At 36.8% G+C, this 26,550-nt stretch overlaps 2 protein-coding genes across 4 annotated transcripts; one reads left to right on the top strand and one right to left on the bottom strand.

Moving 5' to 3' along the window:
• Positions 1–1,425: 1,425 nt before the first annotated feature.
• LOC128251110 (uncharacterized) lies at positions 1,426–5,732 on the bottom strand. Of its 2 annotated transcripts, none has more exons than XM_052977499.2 (2): positions 5,602–5,732; positions 1,426–3,936 (listed from the first exon to the last, which is right to left on the bottom strand). In XM_052977499.2, exon 2 carries the CDS (start codon positions 3,513–3,515, stop codon positions 2,736–2,738), a length of 780 nt encoding a protein of 259 aa, XP_052833459.2. In that variant the 5' UTR covers positions 3,516–3,936; positions 5,602–5,732; the 3' UTR covers positions 1,426–2,735. The 2 variants fall into 2 exon arrangements, with proteins under 2 accessions (XP_052833459.2, XP_089200708.1); XM_089344582.1 differs by lacking the exon at positions 5,602–5,732 and adding an exon at positions 5,047–5,287.
• On the top strand, positions 5,520–25,929 carry LOC149130652 (uncharacterized). Of its 2 annotated transcripts, none has more exons than XM_089344382.1 (2): positions 5,520–8,258; positions 19,400–25,929. In XM_089344382.1, exon 2 carries the CDS (start codon positions 19,407–19,409, stop codon positions 25,200–25,202), a length of 5,796 nt encoding a protein of 1,931 aa, XP_089200508.1. In that variant the 5' UTR covers positions 5,520–8,258; positions 19,400–19,406; the 3' UTR covers positions 25,203–25,929. The 2 variants fall into 2 exon arrangements, with proteins under 2 accessions (XP_089200508.1, XP_089200507.1); XM_089344381.1 differs by lacking the exon at positions 5,520–8,258 and adding an exon at positions 11,990–12,151.
• The last annotated feature ends 621 nt before the right edge of the window (positions 25,930–26,550 follow it).

Below are 26,550 nucleotides of genomic sequence, written 5' to 3'. Positions count from 1 at the left end.
ATGGACATGTGGTGAGAATGGAGCAGGATAGCTGCGTGAAAAAGTGCCACACCCTAACAGTTGAGGGAACCCGTGGAAGAGGTAGGCCCAGGAAGACCTGGGCTGAGGTGGTGAGGCAAGACTTTCGTACATTGGGCCTCACCGAGGCGATGACTACTGACCGAGACCTTTGGAAATGTGCTGTGCGTGAGAAGACCCGGCAAGCCAAGTAAGATCGTTGCCAGTGCCCCTGGACTGGTTCTTGTGCGGGTGGCACATGAGATGCACCATTTTGAGTGTGGCCGTTGCCAGTACCGCCTGACTGGCTCACGTAGGATTTTCGAGCGAGATCGTTGCCAGTGCCCCTGGACTGGCTTGTGCGGGTGGCACATAAAAGACACCATTTCGAGCGTGGCCGTTTTCGTGCGGGTGACACGTAAAAGCACCCACTACACTCTCTGAGTGGTTGGCGTTAGGAAGGGCATCCAGCTGTAGAAACTCTGCCAAATCAGACTGGAGCCTGGTGTTGCCATCCGGTTTCACCAGTCCTCAGTCAAATCGTCCAACCCATGCTAGCATGGAAAGCGGACGTTAAACGATGATGATGATGATGATGATGATCTGGGTGAGTGAATGAGAGTTCAGTGCATTTAATACAAATCAGAAGAAATGGTGTGTTTAATACCAATGAAAAGAAATTAAGTGTGCATATGAAGGTACATGTGTGAGTGAGTGATATGTATGTGTAAGTGGCATGCTCTCACTCACACGTCCATTTCATATACACGTTCATACATCTTTCACGTTCTCCATTCTTCTACATTAAGACAAAAGTAAGAGGTGATTTTCAGGATAAAAATTGTTAAAAAACAAAATAGCTTCTACTCATGTAAATTGATTGGTCTTGTTTGGAGAGTTCCAATTAAGTCCGGAAATTAGGTTAATGTATAATTAATGCATAATTAGCGTGAATGGCGACATGATGAAAATTATTGAAAGATGTGGGTACGTTACTACATGCGTTCTGGCAGCGTATTACAGAAGAAAGAAAATTTCTTGTACAAAAGGAAGGAAGGAATAAATCAACAAATTTCTACATAAAAATATACTCTTACTCTTTTACTTGTTTCAGTCTTTTGACTGTGGCCATGCTGGAGCACCACCTTTAGTCGAGCAAATCGACCCTAGGACTTATTCTTTGGAAGCCTAGTAGTTATTCTATCGGTCTCTTTCGCTCAATAAACACTCACAATGCCCGGTCTGGGAATCGAAACCGCGAGTCCGCTGCCCTAAGCACTGGGCCATTGCGCCTCCACAGGTACATGTATAATATACTCTTATTTTGAGAATGGTATAAGGGCATTATAAAAAAAACAAGAAATTGTAAGAGCAGGGAGAAAAGAATAATAGAAGAAAATAAAACGTTAAAAGTGGAAGAATTCAAAATTATGTAAATTTATCCTTTATTTTAAAACAGGTTGGAGCAGTCAAAGTGGTGGTAATAGAATACTTGGCATATGTACATTTATTTAAATATATTGAACACTGTTCTATATTTTAGAGATGAGGAATTCTGTAGATTATTTACATTAGATGGATATGTGTCCAATGTAAATAATGTAATATATGAACAGGTTGTTTGAAAGAAATCTCTTTTGTAAAGAGTAAACAAGAAAATGATACATTTAAAGGAAAGACAAAAAGTTTATTTGAAGGAAATACAAGAAATATTACAAAACATTTCGAAATAGGAGACAAAGTTCATTTAAAAAATTACAAAATGGTAAAGACGGTTGGAAGGATGGCTGTGTGACCAAAGGGTTAGGTAACATGATGTATTTAATTAAAGGACAACATTCAGAACATAGGAGGCACCTTATCCAGTTACAGATGAGACATAGAGAAGAACAAAGGGTAATACCAATGGAGGTCTTTTATGATATGTTTGAAGTGTCAGCACCGAGGGATATTGAACCCCATAGAACTAGCCTCAGGAAAGGAAAATGGACTAAATATCTGGAAGTAATACCCAAACGAAAAAAATATTAATTTTTGAAAAGAAAAACAAAACAAAAAAAACCAAGTGTGCTTAGTACAATGAAAAGAAAAAAATGCTATGGGCAACAAATAATACTGCATTAAAAGTGAGACAATAATTCTGATATAACAGCTAAAAAAAAAAAACAAAAAGAAAACAGGTGCTGGAAAGAAAAAAAAATAAATAAAAGCAATTCCACTTTCTCACAGTAGGCAAAATCTCAGAAGAGGAGATGTGATGAGAGTTACAACACCCCCTTGTGAGAGATAGACTGGTCTGAGTAAAGAATAAAGAGTAATGATCTAAGTGAGTTTAGAGTTGAGTGAAGAAGTCGGACAGTGTTAGTTAGGTTATTACACAAAGAATAGTGATGGTTGGTTTGTAAAGAGATTTGTTAGTTTGTTACATTGTTGTGACTGTTGTCTGGTTATCTTACATTACAACAAAGATGAAGGCATTTAGAACCAATTTAGACTATATAGACTGGAATAAAACTAGACATAAATAGAACATCATATCTCTGTATATTGTAAGGGGCTAAAAAAAGGGCTAGAATGTGGTTAAAAAAACAGTACCTCAAAGAAAGAACCATGAGGAGTATGGTTAAAGTGAAGGCTTTACACATTACTGTGAAGACCACAGGGCTAACTCGTGATTTATCTGGAAAAGGTATTAAAATGTTGGTCAAGAGATGCAATGAATTTTGAGAATGACAGAGTCAGACTTTTGTATGAACAGACATATGTTTAGTTAAGCTATACTTATTAGAGAATGATTTCCCACAAATACCACAGCGAAATGGCTTCTCCCCTGTATGAATACACTTGTGTACTGTTACCAAAGCTACCTGAGAGAATGATTTGCCACAAATATCACATTGAAATGGCTTCTCCCCAGTATGAATACGTTTGTGTATAGTTAAGCCAGATAACTGAGAGAATGATTTGCCACAGATATCACAGCAAAATGGCTTCTCCCCTGTATGAATACGTTTGTGTACTGTTAAGGCAGTTCCCAGAGTAAAAGATTTACCACAAATATCACAGTGAAATAGCTTCTCCCCTGTATGCCCACGTTTGTGTACAATTAAAGCAGTTCCCTGAGTGAAGGATTTACCACAAATATCACACTGAAATGGCTTTTCTCCTGTATGACTACGTTTGTGTATAGTTAAGGCAGTTCCCTGAGAGAATGATTTACCACAAATATCACAGTGAAATGGCTTCTCCCCTGTATGAATACGTTTGTGTACAGTTAAGCCACCACTGGATGAGAATGATTTACCACAGGTAACACAGTGAAATGGCTTCTCTCCTGTATGAGTACGCTTGTGTACAGTTAAGGCAGGTACCTGAGAGAATGATTTGCCACAAATATCACATTGAAATGGCTTCTCTCCTGTGTGAATACGCCTGTGAATAGGTACATGACATTTATGAGTGAAAGTCTTTTTACAGATATCACACTGATATGTTGATTGTGGTTTGTCTTGTGACATCTCTTCAGAATAAGAATATATTCTTCAACTATCTTAAATAATCAATTTATCCATTATCTTACTTCAATCACGACAACATATGTGGATACAGTTTTTGTTCTTGTCCTACAGATTATTCCTAATAAATACTGCTATTGCTCTCTTTCCATCAACAGTAATCCTTCTTAATGTCTGAAAATATTCTCAGATACATTTTAAAATTATCCAAGTTCAACTTCATTACAAAAGAATCTTGTAGACATTTCAAACATTTCACAAGAGAAATGTTGCTATCAATCTCAGTTGAGAAGAAATATTTCACTGGAATTCTTTGGAATTTGTTCTGTACAACTTTTTCTGTCAGTCTTTATAAAAGGTGATGAATATTGAAGATGTTATCTGATGGAAACAATGCTTTGATGCCAATGTCATGTGATATTGTCTGAAATAAAAGAGAGAGAAACAGTGTAAGATATAGAGGACACTTTGAAAAAAAGAGATTAAAAACAGTGGATCACTACTAACACCCACATCACCACTGTGTTGGTTTGGGAATGCCAATGTGATTCTAAAGACTGTATCTATCAAAACATGTGTACATATATATATATATGTGGCTGTCGGTGTAAATCTATGTTTTTTAATTTACCAATATTTTTAAGAAACTATTTTTCTAAATCATATTTTTGGTTGTGGAGGATCCGATTCTTAAAAAAGAATTTTAAAAAATCGCATTTTCAAAATTGCTTTATGTTATCGCAGTTTTGTGAGATTTGGCTGTTATTTCTAGCATGTGGTAGCCTGCTTGAAGGCCTGAGGGTATATATTCTTTTTCTTTTTTTTTTTGAAAAATTGAAATTTTACAATTTTTTTTTGTTTTCAGAATCGTAATCTTCGCATTTTGCTACGTATTTCGAAAAAAAAAAAAAAAAAAATCCCGGATAAAGTGAAAAACGAAGGAGTAGGGGGTGGGGTGAAAATGCGATTTTTGAAAAATTTCTTTTTCAGAATCAGATCTTCCATAACCAAAAAAACCTGGGATTCCATAAAAAAAAAACAACATCAATATATATCTATTTTCCCAAAAGTTATGACGGAAAAATCGCATCTTGTGAATTTTCCGAAAGTCCCCTTCCCACCCCACCAGCGCGCATTTTTTTTTTTTCATATTCGTTTTCCACACTTGTTAACACCCCACAGGTTGGTTAGTTCTTTTTTTTTTTTTTTGGTTCCCGGGTGACCGCTTTCTTCTTCTTCTTCTCCCATTTCGGCATTTGACACTTGCTTCCACGGAAACAGCCGAACTGAAGTGTTTTGATTTTGTCGACTTATATCGAAGGAATTGCCCAGTGCGCGACATATATGCCCACCTCGTTTGTCTTTTTGTCGTTTAACATTAACTTCTGCAGACATACTCGACATCAGCTGAAAGGTATTCATAGAAAACTTCATTAAAACATATCAATTTCTCTGTAGAAATAAATCGGAATGGAGGGGGACACGAAAAATGGGCACTGTCATGCTATTAGCTGTCAGAAGTGAAAGTGCTCACTGCTAGTGAAGTATCTGTCTGTCTGCCTGCCTGTTGCTGGTCTGTCGATTCTTTGGCTACTGACAGCTAATACCATGACTGGCCAGAGCGAGCTATATGTCTCTCTCTCTCTCTATCTATCTATCTATCACTCGAATGTTCGCGCGTCCGCGCTAGCTAGTCGTGAGTGGTCGATCCTATTATTTTTAAACTTCAAACTTCATTTGTTTTCTATTTTGATAAATTCTCTCTGTTGAAAATTATATTTTTATATTTTAAATAATTTGCAATTTCAGGAAATATGTTTTTATATTAAATTTGTGTTTTCTACTCACGACTGGCTAGCGCGGACGCGCGAACCTTCGAGTGATAGATAGATAGATAGATAGATAGACAGACAGACAGACATATAGCTCGCTCCGGCCAGTCATGGTATTAGCTGTCAGTAGCCAAAGAATCGACAGGCCAGCAACAGGCATGCAGGCAGACAGACAGATACTTCACTAGCAGTGAGCACTTTCACTTCTGACAGCTAATAGCATGACAGTGACGAAAAATGTAATAGTATATATTTACCTTGATGAACGTATTGGGCAATCTGTTAGTTAAATAGTAGCAATCATTGATTATGACTGGTTACAATTGGTTTTGCGCTTACATTGTCGATACCTGAGAGATACTGCATTGACACATAATGCTTCTCTACTAATGGAGGTACAAAAACAGTTTATTTCAGTCAAGGGTGTGAAAAAAAAGTCCCGGAACGAAATACTTCCAAGCGAAGTATTTCGGTTTGCGAAATGAAGTTATCTTCCTTCGACAGCAAAAGCAAATAAAAGAAATCGTGCGATGAAGGAGAAGGTGAGGTTAAGAACTATTTAAGGTTAATGTTTACGATTATGGATGCCTAATGTGCCATAAATCCCTTATTTTCGTTGCCGGGTAATATTGTAAACATTAACCCTATATTCTAATGCGCATTACGAGCGACTCAGAATGGATAATATAATTAGATGACGAAAAATAAAAGTAAAATCATATTTATGGTTGCTTCAAAAAACAAGTGTAGACTTGTTTGCTTAGAAGAAGCTTTTTTCGTTCTATAAATTTCTCAGTAACGCACAGAAAGATTTATCATGGTGGTAGAAACTTTTGCATCGTGTTCAAAATTTGAATCTTCTACTTGAAAAATCTCCTAAACCTGGGGTTTTGTAAAGTGGGTCCATCATTGTGTCTCTTATTATTATTGGAAGACAGAGCTCACTCGGTGGAAATTCATGTAAGCTTATATACCACCTGGATCAACAAATATAAACCAGCAGTGTCTACAAAAATTCTCAACTAATCTCAAGATTAGTTTTAAAACTAAACACATGAGTACACTTAATTTCTTTTGATTTGTATTAAACACACCATTTCTTCCGATTTGTATTAAATACACTGAACTCTCATAAATTCACCCGGATATATCTATGCATTTTTATTTCCCGACATCAACAATAAACTCTCTCACGGCACATGCATGACTATACACTAAATCAGCGATAACTAATGGAGAGAGTATAATACTACTCTCGTCCTCGTTATTGTCTAACGTCCGTCTTTCATGCTGGCATGGGTGGGACGGTGTGACAAGAGCCAGCCAGGCGGCGAGCTTGGCAGAAACGTTAGCACGCCGGACGTGTTATTACTCACTGCGATTATTTTAGTATAACGCCACTATTTTTTGGTGGGCGTAGCTGAGATGGAGAAAATGCAGACGTATGCAGCAGCGACGGGGAGTCGAGCCTCCGTCGTCCCAGGCCTGCTGAAGCAATATGAAATACATTGGAATGAAGACATGGCTGAGAAAATTGAAAAATATAAAGAAATGATAAAGAAGGAGGGGCCAAACGTAAAGTTGACCCCATCAGAAGAGGAAAAGACGAAAATGGAAATTGGAGTCGTGGAATATAAATCCTTTTCAAGGAAAAATAAAAGAATAGAGGGTGCAACGAAGGAGGAGGTGGAGGAGCGTTTGAAGGAATTGCAAGAAGATGTGTCGTTTTTTTACAAGAGGCAACACATACGTGTCAGTAGAAGTAACATTTGTATTGGAGGAGGCAGCAAAGAAATACGCCAATAAAACAATAACCAATGGAAATTGGATGCTCTTTCCTAATAAGTTGGGTAGACGTCCAACGTGGATTAGAGTGGGTAGGATCCCACCGAAAATAGAGTTGGAATGGGTAATGGCAGCAGTTTTTCCTGAAAGAGAAGGAGAAGATGTAAGGATAATTATGATAAGCAGAACCCAACAAATAAATTGTTGGGGGTATGGATTGAATGTGCTTTTTATAGCAAGTCAGAAAGTTTATAGTGACATACCGGAGACACTGGAACTGCCTAACGAGGACAAACTGGACATAATGTTGGAGGGGAGACCCCCAAAGTGCTACGAATGTGGCAAAAGAGGTCACATTAGAAGAAGGTGCCCAGAAATAATGGAAAACAAAGAAATGGAAACGCAAGAAGGCGTGATAGAGGAGAGGAAACAGTCACAGGAAGAGGAGCAGATAGCTGATTTTGAGGAAGAGAGAAAGGAGGAGCTCATCGCCGAAAGTCGAACAAGGGAAAAAATGCAAATCACAGGATCAAGTGGGATCACTGAGGAAAGAGGATAATAGCAGAACATTACCACAGAACCATACAGTCTCACAATCGCACAGACAGACAGATACACAGATGCATAAACACACAGACATACATACACTCGGAAGCGAAGAAGATAACACAGAGTTGCAGAAACCTAAAAGCACAGAACCTGAAAACACAGACACACAAACACAACAGGCAGACTTACAGTCACACAAACATGCAGAACCACAGACAAATAAACACACAGATATACAGTCACAAAGAAATATAGAACAGACGCATGGTAGTACAGAATCACAAAAACAAAAAAGAACAGACATACAGACGCAGGAGGTACATAGGAATGGCATATATTTGATGTCATATCGATACACACAAAAAATAGAGAAGAAGATATCCAAAATAAAAGGCATTGTCAAAGTGGACCTCTCGGACTGTTGCGATAAGGAGGCGAGATGGATTTTAATAGAAAAAGAAAAGTATAAAAAATTAAAAGAGGCTTTCCCGACAGATATAAACCCACTGGGGCCCGAGGTGAATTTCGAACCCAGCGCTCCAGTGGTGAACTACGAGGAAATAAAAGATTATATAAAATGGTGAGTAGTTTTATTTTGGATAAATTATTGAGATAATTTTGAAAAGAACTATCGAAGACTGTGAAAGGAACTATTAAGAACTGTTGAAATAATTGAAATAGCCCCAGGGTGGGGCTGGGGTGGCCGTCCCATCATCATTGTTTAATTTCATTGTTCCATTCTATCATGTGTTAATTGTCCCATCTGTGTTTAGCCCCTTGTGGGTAATAAAGAAATTGGTATTTCGTCTGCCGTTAAGTTCTGAGTTCAAATTCCGCCGAGGTCAACTTTGCCTTTCATCCTTTCGGGGTCGATAAATAAAGTACCAGTTATGCACTTAATCCCTTTGTCTGTCCTTGTTTGTCCCCTCTATGTTTAGCCCCTTGTGGGTAATAAAGAAATAAGAGCCAGCCAGACAGAAGCCTGCACCAGACTTCTGTAACTGTTTTGGCAGGATTTTTACTCTATCTACTAAATATGACCAATAACATTTTAAAACGCCACTGGGTAGAAAACGAAATTAGTTTGCTGATAAACACTTAGTACACTTATCACAGCATTGGAGAAATTTTTACTGTAAAATTGTCAATACATTAGCTTCAAAGTCCTTTTACACAACTCTAAAACAAATCCAGTACAAAATGAAAGAAATTATGAGGACATTCTGTATACGCACATGGAAACACTAGAAGCTATACTAGTCAATGGATGCAGAATACCAACTGACCTAGTGGCAGTAGGTCAGGGATCACCTCAATGACCCAATAGCTAACAACATAATTTTGACTGCTTCAGACATCATAGCAGCAATAAGAGAGATCAAGTACTATTCTGCTATAGGCCCTGATAGAATCCCCATTAGTCCCTTGAAACAATGTAGACACCAACTTGCAGTTCCTCTAACCGACCTATGAAGACTTTCTTTACAATTAGACTATTTGCCAAAACAACTCTTACTGCAGTATTCAACAGGGACACAGATCTCTCACAGTCCATTCTCACTCACTTTCCATATCATCAAGGTGTTTGAAAGGGTGGTGAGATCAAAGATGCCTAACTTCCTGGAGAGCCATGAGTGCTTCTGCTGCAGCTGGGACTCTGTAACACAGCTCTTACATCAAACCAATGAGGTCATATATTTTTGAATGCAGCAAAACATTCGACGGAGTTGACCACAATATCCTACAGTCAAAATCGTCAAATATTGGAATCCCTGGAAAATTACAACAGTGGATTGATCAAATGATTTCAGAGTGATTATTTGAAGTGAGAGGGGGGGGGGGAGAAGAGAGAGAGAGAGAGAGAGTGAAAGAGAAAGGGACAGAGAGAGTAAAGAATAAGGTAATGTACAGGAAAAGAAAAACAATACACAAAGCAAGTGTGTGTGTGCAATAAACATTGAGGATTGTCGAATTTGAAGACCAACAATACACAACAAACTAGACTGATTGCTAAGTGTGTGTGTGAACGTATGTATTAATGTATGTGTACATATATACTTAGATACATAGATAAGTTTCAGGTAGAACTACCCAAGGACATGGTTAACTTGATAGAAACCAGTTGGAAACAACATTTAATGATGTTTCACATTACAGTAATTCTGTGGGCACCATAACCCATTCGAGTAAAGAGGTATTGTTTGCAGGGATATATCTGGGTGTTTAGGGTTGAACTGAAATGTGTTGGAGATATTCACCCAGGAACCATTTCAATACCATAATTGTGTTTTGTTTTCTTTTTCTTCTCCTATGTGTCTTGGCATGATGTTAAAGAGAGTGGGGTCAGTGGAGGTGACAGGGTTCTGCGTTGGTGTTGTGATGCAATGTGAGCATGATTTTTGTAGAGAACGGATGGCATGGGGACCAGGCTTATGATGCTGGTGATGCTCCAGCCTGGTCGTTGCGTTTAGGCTGAAAAGGAAATAAAACAAAACAATTAATTGGAGAGAATATTTAACAAATAAATAATTATATTTTTAATAAATGACAATTCAAACCAGTGTATAAGATGATGGTGATGATAGTGGTGGTGGTGGTGGTGGTGTGGTGAATATTTGCATTTTGGGGACCAATGTGTAAACAAAACACTTGAGTTGTCGAGTAAATGTAAATGGATGCTTTATCAGTTGCAAACAAGTGGAATTATTTCAAAATAGATTGAGATCTTAAAAGTGGGGAAGTGAACATCAAATCAAAGTAACAACAGGAGTGTCTTTGTGATAACAAGCTTGCTTCCCAACCACATGGTTCCAGGTTCAGTCCCACTGTGTCATCTACTATAACCAAAGCTCTGCGAGTGGATTTGGTAGACAGAAACAGAAAGAGGTCCGTTGTGTATATGTGAGTGCGTTTGTGTGTATGTGTATATATGTATATATATGTATATATATCTATATATACATACAAACACACACACACACACATGTATATATATATGTATGTATGTATGTATGTATATGGACATGTATGAGTGTGATTTGGTAGATGGAGGCTGAAAAATTGGAAAAGCCATTACTGGAGGAATAAGAGAATATATAAGCTGTGTGCAGCAGTTCTGTAAGATAATGATGAGAAGCAGGACATGTTTTGGTTTGCTTGGTAGTGGACAAGAAAGAAGTGAGATGTCTTTGAGGAGAAGAGTGGAGCAAATGAAAACAGCACAATTGTGTGTGTGTGTGTTGATGAATATATCTGAATGCAGTGGATTATGTAACCTGTAGAGCAGAGACTAGAAAACTTGTAAGAAAAATTCAAGTTGAGATGATGAATGCAATGAGAGGATAATAATGCTCTTCCAGATATAAATATTAATCCCATATACGAAGTCTGAAATTAAACACAGAAATCAAATGATTACACCTAATTTGAAGTAATTAAAGAGATAATTACTATGTTCATACTGAAACAGAATCCTGTTCTTGACTAAATTGCCAAAATTTGGGTCCTATTTAAGAAATGCCAGCTATCTGTTATTGTCTCCCTCTCACTATACATACATACACACACACACACATATATATATATATATATATATATATATATATATATATATATATATATATGCACACATATACATAAGTTAGTTCCTGGTTGATTATTTCCAGAGAAACTCCACCAGAGCTCTAGGCTGTTGGATTCCAGACCAATACCGACATTCTTCAAGCATAAGAAATGCCGGTTTCACAACGGTAACTCCGTAGTTGTGTTACTGTCATGAAACCTGGATTTTTACACATACATGTATATATAAATATATACACATACATATAAAAATAAGCATATCTATGTATATTTATGTGTGTGTGTGTGCGTGTGTGTGCTTATGAGACGGTAGAATGTTATTTCAGGAAAATTTCTTTATTATTTCTACCAAATTTTGATATTGTGTAAAGTTCTCACTCATTCACTGATATTCTTTTACTTGCTTCAGTTCACCTTTCATATATATATATATATATACAATGGGCTTCTATCAGTTTCCATCTACCAAATCTACTCACAAGGCTTTGGTTGGCCCAAGGCTATAGTAGAAGTCACTTGCCCAATGTGCCATGCAGTAGGACTGAACCCAGAACCATGTGGTTAGTAAGCAATCTACTTACTACACAGCCACTGCTGTGCCTATACACACACACACACACACACATATGTATATACACACAGACGTTTATGTATAAACATGTGTATATCCATCTATATATACATTCATACATACAGATGCATACACACACACACACACACATATATATATATACACACACGAGGAGGCAATGCCTACTACTCCCTGATATATTATAAGTATCCTCTTAACTGTTGCCATATTTTCATTGCTATTCGAGCGAAGCAGACTCACAGAATATTTCTGAGATAGAAAGACTTCAAGCCGAAATCAAGACCCAATAACTGACTCTGGTAAATAATATTCTTCTGATATTTATCTAACACACAATTTACCAACACATTTACATTGCTAAACATTCATTTGAATTATTTCAAACATAAATATACTGTTATATAGATATTGTTTTATTTTCCCACACCATTTTATAGACAAGACATTGTTTAAACATTTTACAGAGTTTCATCACAAGTAAAACATTTCATTTCCAGAATATAATATAAAGTATGGTTTGGTTGCAACTATTTCAAAACTATTTGATGGAAATTAAAGGAATGGATATGTTCATCTAAGGATACACAATTTTAGGTAGTTTAGTGGATTCCTAAGTCCCAAGTGAAATTTAAAATTTGTAAATTAATTTTATGGCAGATTCGTTTGTTTTTTGTAAACTTAATTCTTTTAAAGCATGGTCGAGGGAGAAGGGCCCTGCATATGACCCTTTCTTTTTCAAGGGTCTCTGACAGTGGTGAGTGGGAGAAAGGCATTCTCAAGACAAGAGGCCTAACGTGAATGCATAGAAGAGAGAAATCCTCTGCTAAAATCAGCTCAGGGGCCAGCTGATGGCGTGAAATTAGGCGATAGATTAAGTCTGCAACCTAGGGTGCCCGCAATGGGATTTGAACTCAGATCACAAACAACCGCATTACATACTGCAAGGCATCTTGTCCAGTATTTTATTCTACCATCTGAAACTAGTATTTAAATTATTAACCCCTGCATAATAAAAGTCCAAGTTGACCTTGCCAGAATTTGAACCCAGAACACAAAGAGTCAGTATAAATCCCATTCTAATGATGACTAATTGATCTTTTTCTTCTTTCAATCAATTTTTTAAACTGATTTTTTAATTTTAATATTAAACTTTGTATGTAAATGGAATTGTTCTGGTGATTTCATTTCTATTTTATATCTCGAAGCAAACAAGAAGAAATGTTTAAATATTAAACAATTTGGTGGCAACATATATTTTCTCTCTCAGCTCATCTTTATCCTACATCAACCTTTTTAATGTGGAATGCATTAAATATGTTTTCTCACCATCTTCAATATTATTTACCAGATGGATGGCTCCTGAGAATTATTTCACATTGTCTGCAATTATTATAAACTCTATTACAAAACCAACAACACAGTCCCTAAAATGCCCCTAAAAACATATTCAATCATGACAACTTACAGGAGGGTCATGGCTGGAGTGTTTTTGACTATAGCGTTGCTAGACAAGAATTAACCTTCAGTTAAACATCAACAATAGAAGCCATAGTTTTAATATATTTTAAACAAATATATTTCTTGCATTTCAAATATATTTACTGTTTACAAAAATGATTTTAATGTTTTAACGTTTCAACTTTATAAATTGTATTTTGGCATTACAAAGGTTAAACATTCTATGAAATTTAAAAAGATTCTATTTTTAATATATTTTTATAAATTACATTTAAATATTGTATTTGAAAGAAAAATCTATGTTATAAATTGGTATATTTCTTGAAGTAAAGCAAGAGAAATGTCTAAAAATTAAGCAATTCCAAGGTGACATCAGATACACCAATGAACATACACCTGTGTAAAATATAATTAATGCTTTGTTATTACCTGGCCAAGGTACAACCTGGCTATGTTTCCCTAATGATGCTCTCTCACGCAATAATATATTTGTAGTGAAACTACCTACCGCCATTAGATACAAAACTGCTATCGCCATTCTTCTCATTTAAATATAAATAAATGCGAGCGTAGTAGAGAACCCATTCCTTGTCATCACGTGACTGATCATTATTCGAATCGGCAACTTCTTCGAACCGTTCCCGCCAGAACGCAAACTGACCAATCACGGCTCCTAATAAGGTCACGTGATAGAGTATATTTCTACCATCTGGTGAGCCAATAGTTTGTTATAAATAGCTTTAACTCGGCAGCCAAATTTGTCTCGGTCCAGTTTCTCTCAGAGACTGTTCCGTGTACCACACGACAGCAGCAGCAGCCAGCGACCACTTCAGCAGCTTCGTCCAGCCACGATGACCTCCGCCGTCGCCACGTCAGCAACAAGAGTCTACGACTACTACCCAGCATCATCGTCATGACCAACACGATTCTACGATTACTACTACCGAGCATCAATCTCCACCAGCGTCAACACGACTTACTATGTACACCAAACCAAACCTCCGCGGCACATCTCTCTCTTCGATTCTGTTAGGTGACTCAGCTTCACCACGGTAAATAAACAGACAAGAGTTCTTAAACAGACAAGAAATTCTCAGCCAGCGACGAACATCTGTATAACAAGAATCACGGCCCGGCATCGATGCCACGACATCACAACTAGTGATCAGCACCGTCACACTCAGCCTCTCCTCACTTTCACATACAGAACTTTTCCTATAGTGTACTAACGAACTGGTATAATTGTTCACGTGTTATTGACTCTCTTTCTATCTGCTGTAAACACTCACACACATGTATCACTCACATACACACTTTTCTTTGTACGACGGCCTGTCTTTGATTATGTTCTTATATGTCGCATTCACACTCACACACAGACATACATCTTTAACGCTACAATAAATATCTCTGTTATTCATCTTATACGGTTGTGGTCTTTCATTACTGGTCATCTATGTTATCGTCGCATAACATATCGTATATCATCATCTGATACATATAATTGTGTGTTCGACCGTGTGACACGTTTAAATAAAAGGAGTCCTCTGTTTCTTCCATTCGTCACCATTTCTCCTTTTTGAGTTCGCACGGTCGTCCCTTACATATTCATAGAAATCAAACAGTAACACAAGTGAACTTATTCATGTAAAAAGGGGTCAGTTGGCAAAGGCATTAACACATTTTAGAAAAAAGACTGTTTCCGGTATTTGTTCTGGTGCCCTGAGTTCAATACCTAGTGAGGTCAGCTTTAGTTTATATTATGATTGATAAAGAACCAGTCAAGTACTGGAGTACATTTGTCATCATTGTTGTGGTCATCTTCCTCTTCAACCACTTCTTTCTTTCTATGTGGAAGACATTGGCAGGGGTTACACATGTAGAGAGAAAGGCTCCCCCCAGATTTCAAATGTCTTCCAGTCATTCTACATCTTATGTCATCTGGTTGACCACTTTCGATTTTAAACACAGCCACAGAGGTCAGATCTTCTGAGGCTGTTTTTCAACTTATTTTCCATCAATGTAGACCCAGTTTTTATTTACTTGCCTCCTCTTCATCCATTTCCTCCCTCTTTCATCGTTCTTCTCCTTTTCTATATTATCAAGACTGCTACAACTGTTGTAGTTGTCCCTGCCACTTTTCCGCCAGTTTAAGGCTCCAGTCTCAAAGACACACCCATCTGGCCACTGCCATTGCTTCTACTACGCTTCTGATGTATGGAGTCAGGATCTTTGGGTTTGTCAATCTGTGGTATATATATATATATATATATATATATCTATATATATATATATATATATATAGATATATGCATGGGAGATGCTGTGTGGCAAGAAGCTTGCTTCCCAACCACATGGTTCCGGGTTCAGTCCCACAGCATGGCACCTTGCCTAAGTGTCTTCTAGTATAGCCTTGGGCTGACCAAAACCTTGGGGGTGGAATTGGTAGACAGAAACTGAAAGAAGCCTGTCATATATGTTTATGGATGTATTTATGTGTCTGTCCGACCAACATAGCTTGACAACCAATGTTGGTGTGTTTACATCCCCATAACTTAGCAGTTCAGCTAAAGGAACCAATAGAATAAGGACTTTTCTTACAAAGAATAAGTCCTGGGGTTGATTTGCTTGACAAAACGCAGTGCTCCAGCATGGCCACAGTCAAATGACTGAAACAAGTACAAGAATATATATATATATATATATATATATATATATATATATATATATATATATCATCATCATCGTTTAATGTCTGCTTTCCATGCTGGCATGGGTTGGATGGTTTGACTGTGGACTGGTGAACCAGATGGCTGCACCAGGCTATATGTGTATATATATATATATATATATATATATATATATATATATATATAGACATATACATATATATATATACATATATATATATTAATTTATGTATTTATTAATATTATCTTGGTTGAAAAACTTCGATAATGCAAATATGTTAATAGTTACCAGGGTAGCAAAAATCACACAAAAACTGGGATATCATACCCAGTTAATGGGTAAAAATTCCATGTTAAAGTGATGTAGTTTGAGTAGATATAAAGAATAATAATAAATGGAGCAAAACGCATATAATTAAAAAGGAACTTATTGATTATATGCGTTTTGCTCCATTTATATATATAGATAGATAGATATACACACACACACATATAATATATATATATATATATATATATATATATATATATATATATATATATATATATATATATATAAAAATATACACATATACACACACATGTATAATATATATATATATATATATATATATATATATATATATATACACACACACACACATATAATATATATATATATATATATATATATTAGCAGCTACATTTTCAGCGCACCCACCCCCACTACTAACTTGGTCACCCAGATAGCGGAAGCTATCGACTACCTAAAACTAGAAGTAGTCGATAGCTTCTGCTATTTGGGTGACCAAGTTAGTAGTGGGGGTGGGTGCGCTGAAAGTGTAGCTGCTAGAATAAGAATAGCCTGGGCAAAGTTTAGAGAGCTCTTACCTCTGCTGGCGACAAAGGGACTCTCACTCAGAGTAAAAGGCAGACTGTATGACGCATGTGTATGAACAGCCATGCTACATGGCAGTGAAACATGGGCTGTAACTGCTGAGGACATGCGTAAGCTTGCAAGGAATGAAGCCAGTATGTTCCGTTGGATGTGTAATGTCAATGTGAATATCTGTCAGAGTGTAAGTATCTTGAGAGAAAAGCTGAACATTAGAAGCATCAGTTGTGGTGTGCAAGAGAAACGATTGCGCTGGTATGGACATGTGGTGAGAATGGATGAGGATAGCTGCGTGAAAAAGTGCCACACCCTAACAGTTGAGGGAACCCGTGGAAGAGGTAGGCCCAGGAAGACCTGGGCTGAGGTGGTGAGGCAAGACCTTCGAATATTGGGCCTCACCGAGGCGATGACTACTGACCGAGACCTTTGGAAATGTGCTGTGCATGAGAAGACCCGGCAAGCCAAGTGAGATCATTGCCAGTGCCCCTGGACTGGCTCTTGTGTGGGTGGCACATTAGATGCACCATTTTGAGCGTGGCTGTTGCCAGTACTGCCTGACTGGCCTTCGTAGGATTTTCGAGCAAGATCGTTGCCAGTGCCCCTGGACTGGCTCTTGTGTGGGTGGCACATAAAAGACACCATTTCAAGCGTGGCCGTTGCCAGTACCGCCTGACTGGCCTTTGTGCGGGTGACATCCAGCTGTAGAAACTCTGCCAAATTAGGTTGGAGCCTGGTGTTGCCATCTGGTTTCACCAGTCCTCAGTCAAATCGTCTAACTCATGCTAGCGTGGAAAGCAGACCTTAAACGATGATGATGATGATGATGATGACATGTATATACACACACACACATTAGGTTGGTGCATAATAATTGCGGCTTTTTTTTTCAATAAATTTTATTCAACAAAAACGATAACAACATTTAACAGAAGCATCTTTAAATGATTACTCCAACTGGCTGCCAAGCAAATGGGAAGCAGTAATTGAAGTAGATGGTGAATACGCTCCAGAATAATCATTTACATATGTTTTTGTTAAATGTTATTGTTTTTGTTGAATAAACTTTATTGAAAAAACAAACCGCAATAATTATGCACCAACCGAATAATACAGAAACGTTAATGTAAAGGAATAGAAATGAAATGTTGAAGTTGGTGTTTAAAAGGAAACTGTGAATGCATGAAAGAGAGAGATGAAAGTAAAAGAAGAGGAAATATGAAGGATATGAAATAGGAAAGGTAGGGTTGTTGTTGTTGTTGTTATTATTATTATTATTGGTGGTGAGCTGGCAGAATCGTTAGCACGCCAGGAATAATGCTTGGCAGCATTTTGTTCATCTTTATGGTCTTGAGTTCAAATTTTGCTGACATCAACTTTCATCCTTTTGGGGTCGATAAAATAAGTTCCTTTTGTGTTCTGGGGTCGATGTAATCAGCTTACCTCCTCCCCTGAACTTGCTGGCCTTGTGCTAAAATTTGAAACCATTATCATTATGACTCGTCTGCCACTACGTTCTGAGTTCAAATTCCACCGAGGTCGACTTTGCCTTTCATCCTTTTGGGGTTGATTAAACAAGTACCAGTTACGCATTGGGGTTGATGTAACTGAATATTGCCCTCATTGAATATAATGAAGATGAACCTACCTTTCATTAATTAGGCTTATTCATTAACCAGTCTTTATTATCTCAATCAGGAACAAATAATAACGATCCTCTCAACATGCTGTGTATCAGTGTGATTATATGAAAGCCCATCTTTTGATAAGCTTTCCAAGTTTAATCAGTGTTGTCTATGATAATTGTGTGGATTATATTGGAATGTTGAGAGATTTACAGCATTTGTCAGATTAAGAACAGTTTCATCTCCAGCTATATTGATATCTCTTAATCCAGGTAAATATGATGGAAACCAAGCCAACCATGACGGTCCCATCATTTCCAGCACATATAATCATTAGTAATACTTATATTCCATCTAATTAGCAAAATGTTCAGTCTGTCTTGTATCTGACAAATGTCTATGTAACATAAAGTCTATGTTTTGCTAATTGCTCCATGTTAACGAAGTTTGAACATAATTGTTGTGTGTTGGGACATAATATAGCATGTATACCAATTAAAGTTAATTTCCTCTGCAGCTTAGAGTGTCTCGTTATTGAATAATTTTGGAGCAGGGGAATCTCTTTGACTAATTATCGTTAAATAAATCTAAACCACACTTGACTATTAATTTGTGATGTTGAACGAAAATATCATTTACAGTGAATATAATTATTGCTAATATGTAGACTCCATGTAATTAATGAAACTTATTAATATATCTCAAAGTAGATTGTAATAAGGTGTTTAATTCTAATCATTATTATTCCAACAGAAAGTTGTTTAAATATTAATTAGACAAGATTAATTTGCTGACAGAAATACATAAATGTTTTGTTTGTGTGTTTCAAATAATGAAGTAAACATCTCCCTGAAACCTTAATATTTTCACAAAGTTAAATATTTTCCTTATATTTCATTACAGATTCACTATGGAAGACCAAACAAAACCTACCCCTCTGGAAAGGGCTTCAAGGGACTCAACAACAAAAGGGCGTAACTATGAGAGAGATGATGGTTCAAGGAGAGAAATGTCACAGTCAACAACAAAACAAAAAGAACATAAAGGAGAGCAAGAAAAGAGGGAAATAATGGGAAGACGAAATATTTTGGACAAACACATATTTTACACAAGATTCAATGCATGTGAAGACAAAATGAATTTGTTGATAAATTCTCGGGAAGAAATTTGTACTGTCTTAAAAAGTATAGGAATGGATAAAAATACTTTTCTAAATGATTTTACACAGAGAATAGAAATTTTGATGAAAGACATTAAAAAAACCGATTACAATCAAGAATTTATTATTTTTGGAAAACTAGAATTGTTCCTGGAACACTATTTAAAGAGAAATATTCTACAAGACAAACACAAAACCATTGAGCCACCAAAAATAATCACTAAATTTCGACCTCTTTGCCCAGTTGTGACCAGAGAAGCAAAGATCGAGGAATCTGGAGAAGAATTTGACAAAATCACAGCAATATCCAATATTGTCATCATAGAGGAGGGAATAGTAACATATTCCCACCATTGTATGACAATATGTTGTGTGACAAGAGACGGTGACAGAAATGATGTCCATTGTCCATCTTCTGTCACCAGTTTCACAAGAATCGGTGAAGACATGGTTCTAGCAACCCTCCCGTTCCGAAAACTCATTCTTATTATCAGCCCCACATGTTTCAAGATTAAAAGGATACAGTTGGGGTTACATATGGTGAGTTATTTGGAACATTCTACACTTATAGGTGTAGAAATGTTTGGTAAGAGTGTTTACCAAATTGATTGGGAGAATAACAAAATTCAGAACCAATTCATTACCAAAGAATCACCAACAGATATTGCTGTAGGGGTCCAAAAAAGACTTTTAATTACATTTTCCAGTATTAACAGACTAATCTGTTACAATATGGATGGCCAACAGTTATGGGAGGTAGAGACCCATTCTCTGCACCTCCCAAGTAAAATCTCTCTGCACCAAAGCTATTTCTATGTCCTCCAGGGACAGATCATTTACAGGATTTCAGCTAAAGGTGGTGTGACAATGAGGGACATTGGCAGGAAATGCCGTTCTATTTCTGTTGCTAAAGATACCATTTTGGTAACAGATTATTTTGGCAAACCACATGCCATTGAAACAAATGAAGACTTTTGGCCCAAACTGTCATACAACCACCAGCAACATACCCCCAGTTTAAAAGACTATATTGATATTGAGGATTGCAACAACATTACAAATATTCTACCTATGTCTACATCTTCTATATTAATAATTTACAGAAACAAGAAAGCTAAATTATTCACTGATAATGAGGAAATAATTAGCCAAAATAATTTAGTTTTCCTTGAGCTTCCTTCTTTCTATTGTAGAATAAACAGAAGCAAATTCCTGGTATTTTATCATGAAATGAAAGGATTTCAGTATATCACCTGTCCTGAACTAAGAAAAGGCCCTTTAATAAAGGTCCAAACTGATTACATGGAAATATGTCATATTGCATCAAATCAGTGTTTAGCTGTGACCACCACTGAAAACAAAAATGAGGTCCATATCCTATTGATCAACGAAGATAATGTTGACATTATTGAAAGAATTTCTCTGGGACATTCTAACGTCACCATTGCTGCAACTCCAATTAATTTTGTAGTCGTAGATGGAAGGGAAAATAAAATGGTATTTTATTCGACATGTGGTGAAGAACTTTTTCAAAAATACCTTCCATTCTATGGCTACCCTCATCACATCTACTCTGATAATGTTTATTTTTATGTCCTCTTCAAGAGACACTCTATTCTGATATGTTATGATATATATGGAGAAATGAAATGGCAGTGGCAACTGCCTTTCCCAGTTCACCCTCACATTGCTGTTTTCCAAGGAACTCTTTATCTACCGGACACTCAACTCAACAGGGTCCTTCTTTACAAGTATCAGGACCGGTCGTCTGGCTGTTGTTTACACCTGAAAAATCCTTATATCAGAAATCTAAATCTACGACTCAAAGACAAGAAGAATGACAAAAAACTTGTCATTGGCGAAATATGTAATCTGGAGAATGGACAGTTGGTGGTGTCCGACATCAACCATGATTGCTTGTTATACATTTCTAATGGAGGAGACATTGTGTCGAGATTATCTCTGCCGTCTACAGCTACGGATATATGTCGATGGGATTCTCATCAAATAGGTGTCACATTACCCCTACAGAAACAATTAAGGGTCATTGGAAACCTATCAAAGACAGTGAGAAGTGTATCATTAAGGCAGCCTTATGTACGGGTGTGTAAGATGGGTGAAGGTGAAATTGTTTGTTATTGTGATAAACCATCCCATTTAGATATTTTAGCCATCAATTATCATAATCAAGTTGAAACAATTAAGACAATTAATATCCCTTTTTTTGTGAAATCATTATCAATAGACAAGGAAACAGAGAAGCTATTAATTGTTACTAGGGGAAAAGCATTTCAGTACAACACTAGAATAGATGGTGGTGGTCATGGCAGTGATGGTAGTAGTAGTAGTAGTGATGGTAGTATTAGTAAAGGTGATGGTAGTTTTTTGAGGGAATTCAGTGTCTTAGAGTCTAAATTAGAAGCTTTGTTCAAGCTACATAGTGGTGGTGGTCATGGCAAGGCACGTCGTCAGAGTAGTGGCAGTGATGGTAGTATTATTATTAATGATAGTATTCTTATGAGGACACTCAATCTTTTAACGTCTAAAATAGAAGCTTTCTACAAGCTAAAGAGTGGTGGTGGTCATGGCAGTGCATGTCGTCAGCGTAGTGGCAGAGATGGTAGTAGTAGTAGTAGTATTGAGATGGTGTCCAGTGGTTTAGAGTCCCAGCCAGAAGCTTTCTTCAAGCACATTAGTAGTGGTGGTCATGTCAGTCATCAACCTCGTAGAATTAAGATGGTCCCCAGTGTTTTAATGTCCCAAGTGAAACGTCCCCTCAATCTCTACGGTGGATCTATTGACCAAATGTTTGTATATCTTATAGAGAACAGCCGTATGTTTGCTATAAACGATCATAATTTGTTGGTTAATGATCTCGTTACAAATAATCAACTTAATTATTATATCGACCTGGTAGATGTATTTTCCAGACACATTTCTGTCAGTGAAATGTTGTCTTGTTCCTTATATCTACAGGATCTGACAGTTTCTGATAAAGGCAGACATATTCCTCTCCCTCAACATTTGGGAGACAAAGAACCAGTGGAGATTAATCGTTTGGTTATAACTGAAAATAATCTGATTGCAGGATGGGACGAGAAGAATGGAAACATTAAGATATTCACATTGGATGGTCAACTTTTGGATTCTATCAAATGGAATGTTTATAACAAAATTAAAATGTGTCGATGGCAGTCAAACACATTGGTCATTACGAATTTGGATTGTTATGATGATAATAAATACCAACTGCTGACATTAAAAGTGGAATTTCCATTGTCGTTGGTAATTTACCAAACGAGAAATGAATATCAATGTGTGACTTCTTTATCAAACAATCAAATGGTTTTTAGTAAATTGGGAGATGACAGTCATTTGTATTTTGTTGATATGGATGAGATACATTCGAGTGTGAAGGAAATAAAACAAATAGACATACCTGAACCATTAATAATAAGAAAAGGAGATGGAAAATATTATTATGATGACATCAAGGATATTAAAGTTACTGCTGAAGATGTCATCATTGTCTTAAACGAAAGATTCATCATTTTCTTCAACAGTGATGGTCAATATTTACATTCAGTCAGACACTACATGCAGTATCTTCTTGGTGATGACACAATGACAATTGATGACAGTTTTTTGTACATTCATGGTGGGTGGAAGAAATATTTATGTTCATCTGAATATCAAAACATTTTGTGTTTGACCCTGGATGGGGAATACAAGAGAATATTTTTAAATGAAAGAATTTATAAAGATAGAGTAGATTTCTCCAGTATGAACTGTAAAGGACCAAGGTTTGTTGGAATCACCTGGAGGGGAAGGAAGGAATTGTATGTTGAAGGGTTGTTTATGGTGAATCGAGAAAGCTTCCCGGTTGCTCGTTTACAAACAGACGAATTTGCTGTTCAAGTAAAAGATTTTGATATTTCTGATGAAGGAAAGACAGTTGTGTGTGAAAAAGCCAATAATGGAACTGTTAAAATATTTGATGAAGACGGGGAGCTGCTATGTCACAGAAATGTGGCAAGTTTAGTTGGTGGTGTGTGTTTTACACAAGAAACACACATAATGGCCACGGTTCCTAAAAGAAACGAAATATTTCAACTGAATGGAGAAGATTTGAAGACATCTAAAGCTTGGACAAGTCTCGTCCCTTATGGTGTAATATGGAGAAAAGTGGGGGGTATTTACTGGTGTCAACATATTGAATTGATTGAATGTCATTGCATAAAGATTGATGGGGACCAAGTGAAGGTTCTGAAATCTGTGTCTTTATTAAATCTTGATTCTGGTCTTTGTTTCCCTTCCATTACATCTGAGGAAATATTCGGTAATGAATTATTTAATAAATTGGAATACAGAGGAGATGGAGATGGAGATGGAGGAAGAAGAGGTGAATCAGGTGAAATAATTAGTAAAGGTAGATTAAAGGTGAGATGTGGTAATTACATAGCGGAGATTAATAATTCAGGAATTGATGAAATATCAGTGAGGAGACTTCCATATAGAACAGCAATGGTCCCTTTTTCCATTCCTGCATTCGAGGAACCTGTTTGTTATGATAATTGGGACGTTAGGGACTGGAACAGTAAACTAATTAAGTTAGATGAGAATGTGAGTGTGTTGATGTTTCGACAAAGTCTCACATTAATCAGAACAACAACAACAACAGTGGACATACTTCAACAGGAACAACAAGAAGAAGAACCACTGGACATTTGTTGGTGGACAGATGAATGTTTCATTGTCGCCTTTGGGAGAGAAATGAGGGTCTTCAACAGGGATCTCTGTCGTTTAAAGACCATCAGAACTGAGAAATACTACAAAAGGATTTATAAATACAACGACAATCAACTCGTGTGTGGTGGTCATTATATTAGAGACATAACTCAAGAAGAGAGAGAAGAGAAATACGAAAGAAAATGTGAAAACAACAAGGTTTACTATTATTGCAAAGACCTTGACATCTTTGACCCTTATTATGTGGATGTGATTGATATGAAAGATGGGGAATTTAAAGATGAAGTGTGTAGGGGGGAGATGAGGAGATATGGAAGGTTGGAGGGTGAGGAAGGGGTGGATGGTGTGGGAGTCACATCTTTTGGTGATGTTGTTGTTTTGAGGAGGGAGATGGAGAAGAAGGAGATGCCTGGATGGTTGAATGTTTGGGATGTTTGGTGTTTTGTGGAATGGTTCAGGAAAAAGTCTTTGGTGAGGAGGATAAGAATAGAAGGAAGAAAAATATATGTTGGTGTGGAATATAATATTCCAAGACCTCGTCTAACCATAATTGGTGAATGTGTTTATATAACAGATTTATACAACAATATTTACGAAATACCTGGACATATTGAAGGGGAAACATCTGAAGATATTATAATCCGGGGATTAAAAGATAATCCAAAATATTTACTCCTCAGGAAAGATGAAAATGAAGTCTTTGAAGTTTTTGGTTTGGATGTTTCAGAAAATTCTTTGATGGTTTTTGGAATTATTCCTGGACCTCAATCTTTTGCTTTCTTTCATTTTGACAAATAAATATTTCCAGAAATATTAAACTTCAATCTTCTTCTTCTTCTTATTATTATTATTGTAAATAGCTTCACCCGGGAATCGAACCTGCATCACATACATTGCTTTCTACACATTCCTCATGTGTGTGTATATATGTATATATGTGTGTTTATATACATGTGAGTGTGTATATATGTATATATATGTGTGTGTTTATATATGCATGTGTGTGTGTATATATGTGTGTTTATATATATATATGTGTGTATATATGTATGTGTTTATATATACATGTTTGTGTGAGTGTGTATATATGTATATATGTGTGTGTGTATATATGTGTGTATAGCCGCCGACACTGTTTTCCTTCAAAATGGGGGTAGTTTATCCTGTTCAGGCTTTATTATTAGCATTATTCTGCGATTGAGAATTGAAAATCACTTCTTTCACTTTCTTAGACATCTCAAAGCTTCTATAAGCAACCTTCGTTTGTTTGTTTACGTTCAACCTCAACTCCCTTCACATACAGACTCATACTATTGTGTACTCAAGAACTGGTATAAATGCTCACGTGTTATTGACTCTCTTTCTATCTGCTGTAATATCTCACATACACTTACATGTATCACTCACATACACACTTTTCTTTGTATGACGGCCTGTCTTTGATTATGTTCTTATATGTCGCATTCACACTCTCACACAGACATACACTTTTATGCCACAATAAATATCTCTGTCATTCATCTTCTATCGGTTGTCTTCATCGTCTCATTACTGGCTATTTATGTTATCGTCACATAACATTATTTGTATATCATCTTTGATATATTATTTTGTGTGTTCGGCCGTGCGACGTGTTAAAATAAAAGGAGTCCTCTGTTTTTCCATTCGTCACCATTTCTCCTTTTTTGAGTTTGCACGGTCGTTCTTACATATATATATATATATATATATATATATATATATATATATATATATATATATATATATATATATATATGCGCTTGTATGGATATGTGGCAAGAATGGCTGAGGATAGCTGTGTGAAAAAGTGCCACACCCTAGAAGTTGAAGGAACCTGTGGAAGAGGTAGACCCTGGAAGACCTGGGATGAGGTGGTGAAGCATGACTTTCGAACATTAGGCCTCACTGAGGCAATCACTAGTGACCGAGACCTTTGGAAATATGCAGTGAGTGAGAAGACCTGGCAAGCCAAGTGAGACCCGTGGCCTTTGCCAGGGGCGTAACCAGCCCACTTATGCGTACCTTTCCTTCATTGGACACTAAACTCTGCTTGCGAAGACCTGTTGAAGCAAGTGAACTCGAAATAGAACCAAATTCGATGACTGGCTCCTGTGCCAGTGAAGCA

The sequence above is a fragment of the Octopus bimaculoides genome, chromosome 28 (assembly GCF_046866305.1).
Source record: "Octopus bimaculoides isolate indiv1 chromosome 28, ASM4686630v1, whole genome shotgun sequence".
Taxonomy (NCBI): Eukaryota; Metazoa; Mollusca; class Cephalopoda; order Octopoda; family Octopodidae; genus Octopus; species Octopus bimaculoides.
The sequence above is the reverse complement of the archived record's forward strand: the minus strand, read 5'-3'. Positions and strand labels throughout refer to the sequence as shown.

Bases quoted from the DNA above. Each gene is read 5' to 3' on its own strand.
- LOC128251110 (XM_052977499.2), bottom strand. From the start codon at position 3,515: ATGTCACAAGACAAACCACAATCAACATATCAGTGTGATATCTGTAAA.
- LOC149130652 (XM_089344382.1), top strand. From the start codon at position 19,407: ATGGAAGACCAAACAAAACCTACCCCTCTGGAAAGGGCTTCAAGGGAC.